The sequence below is a fragment of the Notothenia coriiceps genome, unplaced genomic scaffold (assembly GCF_000735185.1).
Source record: "Notothenia coriiceps isolate Sejong01 unplaced genomic scaffold, NC01 NC01_scaffold00026834, whole genome shotgun sequence".
In the NCBI taxonomy this organism is placed as follows: Eukaryota; Metazoa; Chordata; class Actinopteri; order Perciformes; family Nototheniidae; genus Notothenia; species Notothenia coriiceps.
The window spans coordinates 47-12,813 of NW_011359535.1; the positions used below are offsets into that span (position 1 = coordinate 47).

The 12,767-nt window shown below is 41.4% G+C and overlaps 3 protein-coding genes across 3 annotated transcripts; 2 read left to right on the forward strand and 1 right to left on the reverse strand.

Annotated features, from left to right (window-relative positions):
* The first annotated feature begins 1,889 nt into the window (after positions 1-1,889).
* Positions 1,890-4,971, forward strand: prf1.5 (perforin 1.5). Its single transcript, XM_010784971.1, has 5 exons — positions 1,890-2,304; positions 2,652-2,927; positions 3,073-3,344; positions 3,649-3,790; positions 3,929-4,971. The coding sequence occupies exons 2-5, from the start codon at positions 2,658-2,660 to the stop codon at positions 4,814-4,816; spliced, it is 1,572 nt and encodes a 523-aa protein (XP_010783273.1). The 5' UTR covers positions 1,890-2,304; positions 2,652-2,657; the 3' UTR covers positions 4,817-4,971.
* A 350-nt stretch (positions 4,972-5,321) lies between these two features.
* On the reverse strand, positions 5,322-9,429 carry LOC104957352 (SWI/SNF-related matrix-associated actin-dependent regulator of chromatin subfamily A containing DEAD/H box 1B; the record flags this gene model as incomplete). Its single annotated transcript, XM_010784973.1, has 8 exons — positions 5,322-6,517; positions 7,363-7,469; positions 7,654-7,836; positions 7,989-8,107; positions 8,220-8,408; positions 8,591-8,706; positions 8,816-8,933; positions 9,295-9,429. Coding segments are annotated over 8 exons (1,029 nt in total), but the record flags the coding sequence as incomplete, so codon positions are not given.
* A 1,008-nt stretch (positions 9,430-10,437) lies between these two features.
* Positions 10,438-12,101, forward strand: LOC104957353 (SWI/SNF-related matrix-associated actin-dependent regulator of chromatin subfamily A containing DEAD/H box 1A-like; the record flags this gene model as incomplete). The annotated part of the gene is made up of 6 exons (XM_010784974.1): positions 10,438-10,548; positions 10,966-11,065; positions 11,291-11,350; positions 11,508-11,583; positions 11,714-11,849; positions 11,970-12,101. Coding segments are annotated over exons 1-6 (555 nt in total), but the record flags the coding sequence as incomplete, so codon positions are not given.
* Positions 12,102-12,767: the final 666 nt, after the last annotated feature.

Here is a 12,767-nt window from a genome sequence, read left to right on the forward strand (position 1 = left end):
ACACACACACACAATGACTGCAGAGTGGGCAAGGGGTGCTGTCAATCAAACCTGCTGGAGAAAAGAGGAGCTTTTCCCTCGCAGCATGTTGTGCAACTGCTTGTGGAAGTTTTGAAAAGAGAAGGAAAGGCAAACATGAAGCAAGAGAGAGTCACAGATGGAAAGTTGAGCAACACAAGGCACAAGAGGAAGGAGAAATATCCAAAAAGCAACAAAGAGAGGGAGAACAACAAAGAACGGGGAAGAAGAAGGGACATTTGTGCACATCGTGTGGCATCGATGCCTTTCAAACTGATGAGCGGAAGTAATCCAGTCTTCATTGTCTCTAGAAGTGATTGTGTTCCTTAATTCTTTACATCTGTTTGGCCTCAAGGCTCCGCTCCATGGCCAGTCCTCGTCACATCTCACTGCCATGCCAACATCGCTCATTTCAATGAAACAATTTCATCTGAGATCAAAGTCAGCTTTATTGTCAAAATGTCTAAATGTGTTATACATACAGATATCTTGAATTACGGTTTCTCGCAGTGCCACAGTGTGACATATATAAAACAAGATACAAAAAGGGCCTAGATAAACGAGGTATAAGACTAAGTAATAGTACTAATAAGTACTAGTTCATAATATATGTATTTTTTATAACACAATCCACAGAACATTAATTGAAATTAATGTAAGTATTATTTAGTGCAAATGAGAAAATTATGTTTAAAGTAAAGTTTCAGTGCAGTAGCAGCGGAGATGGGTAGAAAAGTGACTGGATGAGGGAAGGTTGTGTGTGTGTGTGTGTGGTGGGGGGGGAAGTTAAAGTCCAGGTCCATTTGGGGCAGGGGGTTGGTAGTGGGTTCTCCTGAAGTCAACAACAATCTCTTTTGTTTTCTACACGCTGAGGAAGAGATTATTTTGGCACCACAGGGCCAGCTGGTTCACTTCCTTCCTTTAGTTAGTCTCATCGTTGTGGCTGATGAGCATTCAGTTATTCTGCTCCAAATATCTGGAACAAACTCCCAGAAACCTGGGACTCTTACTACTTTTAAATACAGGCTTAGGACTTTTCTTTTTGCCGCTGCTTTTAATTGAAACTGAGCGGTTGTGTTTCGTTTTTGGTTAATGAACATTTGGGGCTAGTAGCCCCAGGGAATCAGTGTCTGGGGACTTTGTCCTGGCTGGTTTTCTCTGTGTATGCTGCTCGGGAAGTATATGCCATACAAGCGTACACAGCTCATGTTAGAAGAACCCTTAAAGAAAGGCATCAGTAAAGTTGAACTTCTGTGTGAACTATTCATATCTTAAACTGCACTGTAACTTTTTATTCATGTATTTTTTCTTATAATGTTTCTTTTATTATCTTTTCTTTTTAATGACTGTTTTTAAATGCCTTTGTCTGAATGTCTTTCATTTTTGTAAAGCACCTTGAATTGCCTTGTGTTAAAAGGTGCTATATAAATAAACTTGCCTTGCCCTGCACATACTGATTCTCTAAATAGAAAAACATAGAATAAAACCTCCGGCACAGAGCGCAAAGAAACACTGTTATCTTCCCTGACTTTTTTGAGAAAATACAAACATTCCACCCACATCCAAAAACAGACAATGGCACGGCTGACCTCACACTGTTGGTCAGGTTATCCGCACATTGACAGGACAGCTCAGACATTATACACACAACAACAGTCACTTCAACAGACAGACACACATGCACGAACATACACAGCCATTTCCCGTAATAAGTGCTTATCCTAGTGTCCTTTCTTTTCTCTCGTGACTACACACAACTCTCCCTCCCCCTCACATGCACTTGCACACATGCACAATAGCATATGTACACTCACAGACACACAGACAGCTGTGAAGGATTCAAAGAGCTGGGTCATGAACATAAAAACAAACCCACTCATGCTGAGGAAATTGTTAAGGCCTGGGGAGAAAGAGAGAGAGAAAGAGGGACAGAGAGCGGGACACAACTCTGAAGCAGGGTAACTCCCTCCTTGGTCTTTTTCATAAGGCGTAGGACGGACAAAAGAGTACACCCAGCAGGCTTTCAGCACGGGCAGTAAAGCCAAAGCTCTCTCAACCGGGATTTCATTTCCAGCAGGATCAAGAGTTTAGTCAGTTTGCAGTTCATCTTTTACAGTGAGCTGCACCACCAATCGGGTTAGTAAAAAGAAGGAGACACAACAAATGTGTTTTTTTGGCTGTTAAAATCTGGGGAGGACTTTCAGTAGACAGAGAAAGCTACAGAGTGAAAGCTCCCAAAAGACGACAGGGATAATCTGAAGGGCGATACATATAATACAGTCCAAGGTAAGGCTACATGTCTATGTTGTGTTGTACAGTACGTCTTTGTTGTGCATGTTCTTTTGGAGTTGACACCCAACATCTGTGGGAGGATTACTCCCGTTTTTAAAGCAGAGAGGATTAGAACCATATCTGCATTTAGTGTGTAACACATAATTCTGCAACTATTCTGCAGTCGGTTCACTGACAAACCTGGGGAGATTGTTTTTTAATGCCTGACAAAACTTGCTGCTTGATTCCTGTTAAAGGGAGTATTTCATAGCAAGGAATCTCTCAAAGGCACACTTTAACCACTGCTTTCTCACTTTGAACACGTTACCTTTATTTATACTGTCTATGGTCGATACCTTTAGGCAACCATGCACGCTGGAAGATACCACCGGAGCAACATCCTCCTGTTTACATTGGCTTTACTGGTCCTGTTGGAGGTGTACAGCATCCGGGGCTGTCGTATAGGCTCAGGCTCAGAGTGTGAGAAGGCCCCTTTTGTCCCGGGCCACAACTTGGCTGGGGAGGGTTTTGATGTGGTGCGGATGCGTCGAACTGGGGCATACGTCATCAATGTCAAAGCTCATCTGGCCGACAACCACACCTGTACACTGTGTCCAAACCGCTTCCAAGACGGACAGGTGAAAACTCCAAAACTCAGCCTTCACTTTTTAATGGTGTCTTCAATCAATCTCAATTCATTTCACCTAATTCTTACCAACAACTCTCTTGTGTTCCTTCTTCCCTGTGCTGTACCCATCATCCTGCCTTCTCTCTCCCCCTCAGATTCAGAGGCTCCCAGCTGCAGTGCTCGACTGGCGTCCCTTCAGCCGCTGCAGTAAGCAGCTTTCCAGTGCCCTCCACCACTCTGTGGAATCCCTGCTGCGCAGCTCCAACTCGCTGGTTAACAACAACTGGGGCCTGGGTCTTAGCTTAGATAATATTGGCAAGGCAGTGCTGGGAGGAAGCCGCTCAGACTTGGCTAAATTTGCTCGTTCGCAGCATAGTGTGGACAAGGCCACGTTTGCCACCCATGAAATCAGTTGCACCTACTACAGGTAAAGAGAAGGGAGGCTGGTTAAACTGGTGCTTAGTAAGTATACACAATTTGATGATGTGTAAATACCTGGATTCATTCATATGCAGCAAGGCCAGTAGCCAAATTAGTATTACAGTACATGCAATCTGCAGATACTAGCTTTTAATGTTTTTCCTGTATTTATAGAAGGCAAATATATGTTTTCCATATACACTGTAGGCCAAAGATATGTGCAGATGTTTTTTTCGTTTTTCTTTAAAAAGACTTTAGATTAAAGTCTTGTTGTGTTATGGTTGAACTGCACATGCCTTTTGTTTTTTCAGCTACAGGCTGGCTGATCACCCCCAGCTGAGTGCAGAGTTCACAAAGCATCTAAAGAGACTCCCACAGAGCTTTAATACGACCAAGAACAGAGCCCTATACAGACGGCTGATAGACACCTATGGAACACACTACATACACCAGGTCAGTGGAGAACAGTGTTATTTTTCTGTCTTGGTACTTGTGCTGCAGAATGTCTTTACAAAGAAATTGCAAATACTGCTGAAGATAAGGATGCAGGGTGGATATGATGAACATTTTCATATTTGTTCCGTCTCCTAGGTCCAGCTTGGTGGCAAGGTGAGGCGAATCACTGCCTTCAGGACCTGCCTGGCCACTCTGAAAGGGTTCTCCGAGTCCGACATCAAAAACTGCCTGAACTTTGAACTCCGAATGGCTCTAGGTTTCCTCCCTGGCAATGTATCCTTATCCAACAATTGCGATAACCTCCTGAAAGGTAACATGAGTATGGGCTTCTACCAAGGCTTCATGACCCATAAGATTGAGGTTATCGGAGGGGAGAGGTACTTCCCTGACATCCTCTACAAGGAGGACCCATCTGAAGCATACCAGAGCTGGATGAACAGCCTCCACGATAATCCAGACGTGGTTTCTTATGCCATCTTCCCCCTGCATCATCTGGTGGATGACTCACAGATCAGTGATAATCTGAGAAGCCTTGTCACAGAGTATATTAAAGATAACCAGCTGCAGGAGGCAGTGCTTGGTTTGAAGAACTGCTCCCCGACTTCCAACTTGGACCAAAACTGCTGCCCTCTAAGAGCCGGCAGAGGAACGCTCAGGCTAGAGATCCACAGAGCGGCAGGCCTGAGGGCAGACACCTTCACAAAAACCGACGCCTACGTTAAGATCTTCTACAATGGCATGTACGAGGAGACGGAGACAGTGATGGACAACAACGACCCGGTGTGGAACGTGACTTATGACTTTGGATCGGTAGAACTTGGTCAGGCGTTGAGGTTTGAAGTCTGGGATCGAGACGTTCTCTACAATGATGTAGCGGGTAGATGTGTTGTCTTCCCTGAGCGAGGAACTCACTCTCTAAGCTGCCAGCTGAGCAAAGGAGTACTCTATTTCACCTACACCATCAAATGTGATGCTCACTTGACAGGCTTCAGATGTGGACGATATTCCCCCAATGCTGAGTAATTATTAGATCACAATGCGTTAATGTAGATTTGAGCATTTCCTTCATACAAAAAGGGGCACTTTTAATTATCAAATGTCTTTCAGTAGCAGCTAGTAAACTGCAATGTCCTATGTTTTTTTTTAACTGTAATGATTTGTCAACATTTTTAATGCCAGAACAACTCCCCCGATATGAAATGCCACTTCAGTAGGTTTTGGTAGGTTGTTTCCGGAGTCATCGTCAGTAATAACTTACGAAAGTCAAAGTTCTTGTGCATCGAATGCACAAACCAAAATAAAGATTGTCGCCTATAGTTGTCTTAAGTCTGATACAATTACATATATCAATAATGCATTGATAACCAAAAGGGCTACACACAATCACCATTTCAAGTAGCAGATGCACCATATACATTTTTTGTTGTTCTTTGTAACTCTTCACGTTACATTATTTAAACACTTTCTCCCCCTCTTTCCATTTGCGGGTTTTCCTGATTAAACAATGTAGGCAGGACCACACAACCAATTATTCAATTTTTTTATTAATCACTTTTAAACAGCGACCTTAGAAACATACAAATTACTTATTAAAGCTTTTACACTCACAATACATTAGCCACTTTGAATACAGTACATGGATGCAGCAGCTGTTTGTTCAAATCCTTTCCTCCTTCACTGAGCTCAAGATATTTAAAAAAGGAGTAGAAACAGCAGAGAAACCAATTAATGCACCGTTAAAACATTCTATTTCACATTTTTCTAGTTTTAAACTAAAAAAACCTGGAATAATTGCACCGACTACAACCACGTTACGTCTGTATACAAATGTAATTCGATCTTTGCCAAGAAAGGTGAAAACTGGACAAATAACAGAATTCAATTAATCAGATTCTTGGTTGACTTTCTGATGAAAAACTGCCATCTTGAATATGGTAACACAGCAAATTAATGTAAATGGGAACAATTCATGTAGTTTTCTAATCTGCTGCTGTGGACCAAATAAGCAAAACACATTTGATGTAAAGAACTCTTCTTTTTAGAAGCCGGCAACTAAGAGCGGTACATTAGGCCCAATGCAACACTGTCGGGTAGGAAAAATGTTAAAAGATCTTTCATCCTACATCTTCTGTACTAGAAGTTCAACATTTCCTCCATCCAAGAGCGCCAGTATGCATCATTTACCCAATCAGCATACACCACCTTGATGTGAGTATCATGATATAAGACTGCATGTGTTCTGGGAACTTAGAACATTATTTTGTTCGAGTGCAGTGTACTCCAACACTTGCTGCATTACTAATGGTTTGATCTGAAATTCTTAACCCTTTCTTTCAAGTTTTAACAGAGAATCCTTGTGTAACATATGCAAACATTAAGAAGGCAGCATTTTAGTTGTGCCTCTATACTGCTCTCGTATTTAAAGTAGGAACAACTGATGTGTTTGCATGTAAAAAAACAATATTTTAGGCACAGCTCATCCATGTAGATTAGATCTTAATATCAGAACTTTTTTCTCTTTAATGGTGGGCATATGGTTCTCAGTAGTTTTCCAGTATCGATACAAAAAATGTATTCAGTCAAAACACTGAAGTCTGCCCAGAATCACAGGGATGCCATCAAAAGTCTATTTGTTCAGGCTCAAGGTTCATCACTTTGTGTATCACAGTCCCAGTGAGGCTTTGAGCAAAGACGCCATATCTTCTGGTATGGTCCCCTCACCACCTGAAGAAGACACCATTGTTTATATTTTTGTCTTATTTGCATATCATTCAAAAGGTTAGGATAAAACCACGTCCCCTGATTCACTGTGTGCCCAGAAATATGGCTGAGACACAGATTGGTCACTGCTCTTAAGCTTTTGATGTATTGCCTGCAAATCTACGCCAACGCAAGTAGGCACCTGGAAGTTGCCTTACATCTTTTCGGATCCACATTTTTCATACATAGCTTTACTTTATCTATTCAATGTTTAAATTGTTTATACATATTGTAAGGCAAGTATTATTTCTATATATATAAATAAATAGTTATTTCTGTATACACAACAGTCATTGCATGCCTGTAGGACCTGATAGAAGTTATTTTTTTCATGCTTTTCCTGAACTACTATGAACATATTATCAATCCCAGAAATGTTCTGGAACAGTTACAGTTTAAAGAAACCTGCTCAAACTGTATTTGCACTCAATCATTTCAATCCTTCTTACATTTGGAACTGACGTTTGTTTTTTGAGTATAACATTCATTTTGATATACCATTTTTCTTTCCCAACAAGTAATTCTCGGCATCTCTGCAGAGTTTAGGACATTTCTTTATTGTTGGAAAAGCAGTGCTGGAATCCGCTCGTCCTCATTCCTTACCTGCTGTCATTGATTTGTTAAGTCTGATATTTTTAGAGTAAATTTGTGCTATAGCCTTGGCCCAAATGACAAATCATTACTGCTTTTTTGTTGTCATTTGGATTATTTAGGTTACATAATCAAATAAAAATCTGGAAGATGCCTTCATTGCTAAGATTATGACCATGCGGTCAATAAAGCATATTTATGTGTAGAAATCTCCTTACCTTCAGCAGCGGTCATGTCCTGTTCCAGCTTCAGTTTCCTCTGGCCCAGCTGCAGCATGATGGCCTCTATGCTGTCCTTGCTGATCAGCTTCTTCACCTGTACAGTCCTGATACCAACAAAGAGCTATATTAGTCATTCAGGAAATCAATAGGTGAAGCATTGCTCTGGAAGGAGGAGGTCCTGTGTTTTCAAAGAATACTGTGTTATCAGTCAAATTGCTGATATAGTAAGTTGTAACTAGACCTCATTGGATAACACTCCAATAAACAAATACATAAATCCAATCTTACTTGGTCTGGCCTACGCGGTGACATCTGTCCTCTGCCTGTTTGTCATTGTAGGGATTGCAGTCAATGTCATGTAGGATGACAATATTAGCGGATGTGAGGTTGATGCCCAGGCCACCAGCACGTGTTGACAACAGGAACACAAATATGTCAGGATCCGTGTTGTACTCATCAATCAACCCAATCCTGCAGGAAAAAGAAACATTTTAATTAAAGACTGTTTATTATTAGCAGCTACAATTAAACATGTGATAGACTTACTGAATCCACTGAAGTCTAACCAATATCTACACATTTTAATAGGATTGTGTTTCATATTTCTACTGTAAAACACTGACCTGTCGGCTATGGGTGTGGATCCATCCAGTCTGACATAACGATGCTTAAGATGTCGCATCAGCACCTCGACAATATCCAGCATCATGGTGAACTGACTGAATAATACCACTCGGTCACCCTGTAACGTAGTAGAAAAGTGTTGGTACATGATAAGATGTTTACTCTTCAATACATGCATCTGTGCTCTTCCTGCATGCACCACAGACATGGTTCTACACATAATTATTTACCTTGTTTTTATGTGAGGCCAGCAGCTCTGTGAGGAGGTGAAATTTCCCTGAGTCAAGCAGGAGTTCAGTTTCAAGCTGGTAAGAGCCGATGGAGGAGAACTGCTTGCACAGCAGATGTAGCTCAAAGTCTGACATCGCTTCCATGTCCTCCTGGATCAGAACAGCGTTTGCATCGAAGTGAGTTGGCTCCTGTGGGGGGAGGGAAGAGAACGTTTGTTTTAGAAGAGGCAGAAAACAAGGGGTAGGAAAAGAAAGTGGTACGAAAGGAGGGGTCAAAGGACAGATATACAAATGGAATCACAAATAAACAAAACAAAGAACATGGAGGCCATACGACCCAGCGGAAAAGACATCCCGGCATTCGGACCCACCTTGAGCATGAGTTTGCTCATTGCTTTGAGCTTTTCTGTGGTGTAGTATTGTCTATGAAGCAGAGGGTGGTTGGCCATTTTCCTCAATTGCATCATCACATTACACAACTCGCGCTCTGCAGAGAAAAACGCACGAGGACAATTATTAACCATACATTTATTTGTTATCTGAGAAAAATACCGTAACACTCAGATGTTCAACAGGTAGCAGTAAAACAGGCTTACTCTCTCCTATAATGGTAGTCTTGAGTTTTTTGAACATGTTCTGGTAGAGAACCTCCTGCTTCTCACTCATTGGGCAGTACTCGACCTTCTCCACCTTGGCTGGCAGCTGCTTGAGGACCTGAAACAAAATAAAGTACATTACATATTTACAATACTTATGCAGGGTTTGAACTACAATTACCCTCATGTGACCGTCATTTAGCAAATAGAGACGTTCTACAAAATCTATGTTTGCACATTGGCAAATGCTAAAGTGTGTTTAAGACAATTGATTCTTCCCTAACAGAAGGAATCAACATGTTCATTGGAGTCTACTATTTCAGTTCATAGCTGGATGCAGGGAAAGCATTTCATTTATTTGCCAATATTTTACATCAGGTTTTGAGACGAAAAACTGAAGATCCTGCCAGATTTACCCACATAACAGACTTCTCACAGTCATTAGATTTACACAACACAAGTGTGTAGCTTTAACTCACCTCGCTCTTGACTCTTCGGAGGATAAAAGGTTTCATGATGAGTTTCGCCTGAGAAATACGGTCCCTTTCAAAGCGGCTCTGCTCCTCATGGGATTTCTGTAACCAAACAGAAAACTTTGACTCCTTTGGTAGTTGGCATTACATTGTCCTGGTCTGGTTTAGTGAAACAATAGCTGCTGTTTTTTTAAAGTTTGATTTGAAAAAGGGACTCAAAGAAACCACAGATAAGTTGTCAAAGTGAAGATCACTTCCTTCAAGCAGCCTGTTTAGTCAGGTGTTGTTTTAATCCAGGGGTGGGGAACCTCCGGCCCCTGGGCCGTATACGGCCCGCGAGACAATTTGGTAAGGCCCTCGAGGTAATTTATAAACACAACACACACAAAAAATAGTACAAAATTAGAGAAATCTAGACCGCAAAAAAATTAAACAAGCGAGTGCCTGTTTTTCCTAGCCAAGGTCAGGGTCCTTGAACACAACACAAGCCTAACGTGTCATCACGTAGCATATGTCTCGTATGATAGGGGTGCAGTTCTTACAGAGAGCACCAGAACGCCACTCCGGCACTTCCAAAATATGGAATGATCATTATAGTTATAAAAAAAGAAGAGAATAAAGTAAACATGATGTTTACTTTATTCTCTTCTTTTTTTATAACTATAATGATCATTCCATATTTTGGAAGTGCCGGAGTGGCGTTCTGGTGCTCTCTGTAAGAACTGCACNAATCGTACTTAAAGGTGGGGTAGGTAAGTTTGAGAAACCGGCTCGAGATACACTTTTTGTTATATTCCATGGAATGCTCTTAACATTCCGATAGCAATGAATATCTTAAGTGCTTTGACAAAAAATACATAAAAGGGTTAGGGTTAGGCCCGGCTAAAATAACTGGATGGCCTACCTGCCTGTCAGCCTTCCATCTGTGCACAAACTTATCTCGTGCCCTCATTGGTCATGTCTGTGTGTGTTGGAGGAGGGGCTCTGTAAGGAAGTCTGAAGGAAGGGGCAGATTTTTTCCGGTTGTGTACTTTCAAACTCTAACGCACTCGAGCTGGTTTCTCCATTCTTACCTAACCCTACATTTTAAGGATGACATACAGTATGTGTTGTTTATTTAATTGTTGAATCCATTTCTTGTTCTCAGTCAGTTACCATTTATCTTTCAGTAACCAGCTCAAACCCTATCAGCTGATTGGTCTAAAGTGGATGCTGCTTATGTATGAGCACAAACTGAGTGGGATCCTCGCTGATGAAATGGTAAGACATCCAGCCTTCATGAGATGTTGATCAAATTCCTAAACATATAAATGTTAACATTTTCTAAGCCAGCAGGACGGCGGGGGCTTACAACTTGTCACCACTCAATGAGTGTTACTGTGCCACTATCAAAGAGTGTTTAGTCTGGATATGTAGCCATCCTGCAGGTGAAACAAAATGTAGAAAAGGAGAGGACATGCAGCAGACAGTTCATCCTGTTGATTTAGTCCTAAGACGGTTAAAGAAGTAAGAACCTTTTATTTGTGTGGAGGTGTTGACATCTGTCAAGGTTTTTGCTGCTTGTGTGATCTGAAACGCAGATGTTCAAATATCTTTTTTGTATGTCCGCCTGGCTCTTTGTTTACCTCTTTATCTGTGTTTGTTATCTGACTGTATTTCTCTCTCTCCTTCGCTCAGGGTTTGGGGAAAACTATCCAGGCTATAGCATTTCTGGCCGAGCTGTACCAGATGGGAATAGAGGGTCCTCACCTCATCATTGTGCCAGCCTCCACCCTGGGTAATGATCCTAAGCACTTTGCTACCTTCCTGAATATTGTGTCATTTGAACAACACACTTTTAGATTATAATGTTAAGCGTAGCTGCATGTGGTTTTTATTTTTATGGAAGAGGACCAGTAAGAAATACAGTTGTCAACTTTTGTGTTGCTTTGGTGTATGTAAACGTTTGTTTGAGTTTGCCGTTGATACTACCTTTGGTGGTTTCCTTTTCTCTGTGTTGCAGATAACTGGGTCAGAGAGATGAAGCTGTGGTGTCCAAGCCTCAAAGTTGTAGTCTATTGTGGTATGACTTCTCTTTCATCTTTTCACATTGAAATCTCTCCTATGGTTTTCCATGAACCTCGCATATGTGTGAACTGTGTTTAATGTTATCAATCATAGTTTTGTATGCAGTACTGCTGTTACAGTATACAGTCTTATTCAGGGACATGTTTACGCAGGATCCTTAGAGGACCGCCGCTACCTCAGACACGATCTCCTCGATGACAAGACTGAATACAACGTCATTGTGACCACGTGAGCAAACCCACTCTCTCAATCATATTTGACAGATTTCAGTGCTGGTGGTGGAAATAACTTTTCTCCTACACCTCAACATAACTCAACATTGTTTTATTCTATATTGCTTGTTTGATTTGTTTTACAGATACAACATGGCCATAGGAAACGATAACGACCGCGGTTTGTTCCGTAAACTGCGCCTGAAGTATGCATTGTTTGATGAAGGTCACATGCTGAAGAACATGAACTCTCTTCGATACCGCCATCTTATGTCTATTAATGTTAGTTAACTGATGTTTTTTACAACCACAATCAGCATGTTTCTGTGGTGTCTCCATTTCTGTCCAAAGTATTGCACATCACAGTGTGGGATGTCTCTTTCTCCCTCTTTCGCTCTGTAGGCAGAACATCGCCTGCTGCTGACTGGAACTCCTCTACAGAACAACCTCTTGGAGCTCATGTCTCTTCTGAACTTCATCATGCCTTCTTTGTTCTCCAGCTCCACTCACCAGCTCTCCAAAATGTTTTCAATGGTCAGTGTTTGTGTGAAAACCCTGTTCTGTTTGAAGCCAAATAACAAAAAATAACTGCACGCCAACCAGATGGGAAAAACATGGTGTGACGGCTTTAAATGCTGAAACGCTGGTCAGATTAAATCAGGGGTGGGGAACCTTTTTCCTCTCAAGGGCCGTTTCAATTTTTACAACATCCTCCGAGGGCCGTACAAGTTATTGACCTCTGCTTAAAAATACTAAAATCACTGCCCATTCACTGCCTTTCTTTCATGCTGTGCAAAGAAAAAGCAACCTCTTAATCCAGATATCTTACCATGACTCGAGTATGCATTCACGTGCACGGTTTTGGCATGAACACCAAAACAGAAAGATATGGACACAAGATGTGTGCAAATGTATTTAGTTTCTTATCCATGTGGACATGATTTAAGTGAGGGGGGGGACCTAACCTCCTGTAGGGGGATCCGGGGGGCATGCTCCCCGGGATTTTTTTATTATTTAAATGTTGAAGTTAAAAGCATCAATCTGGTGCACTTTGAGAGCAACATGAGGAGATCTATGGATACATCTCTCAACACCCATATGAAACAGAACTGTGAGCAGATTTATTTTTCTTTATGGATATTTTACAAATCACTCCCCATTCAAACTGTATTCTTGTTTATTAATAACAACTTTTATTTA

Excerpts from the sequence above, each read along its gene's own strand:
- prf1.5 (XM_010784971.1), top strand. The coding sequence starts at position 2,658 with ATGCACGCTGGAAGATACCACCGGAGCAACATCCTCCTGTTTACATTG. Across the intron at positions 3,345-3,648 it reads ATCAGTTGCACCTACTACAG|CTACAGGCTGGCTGATCACC; the intron begins GTAAAGAGAAGG and ends TTGTTTTTTCAG. Across the intron at positions 3,791-3,928 it reads GAACACACTACATACACCAG|GTCCAGCTTGGTGGCAAGGT; the intron begins GTCAGTGGAGAA and ends TCCGTCTCCTAG.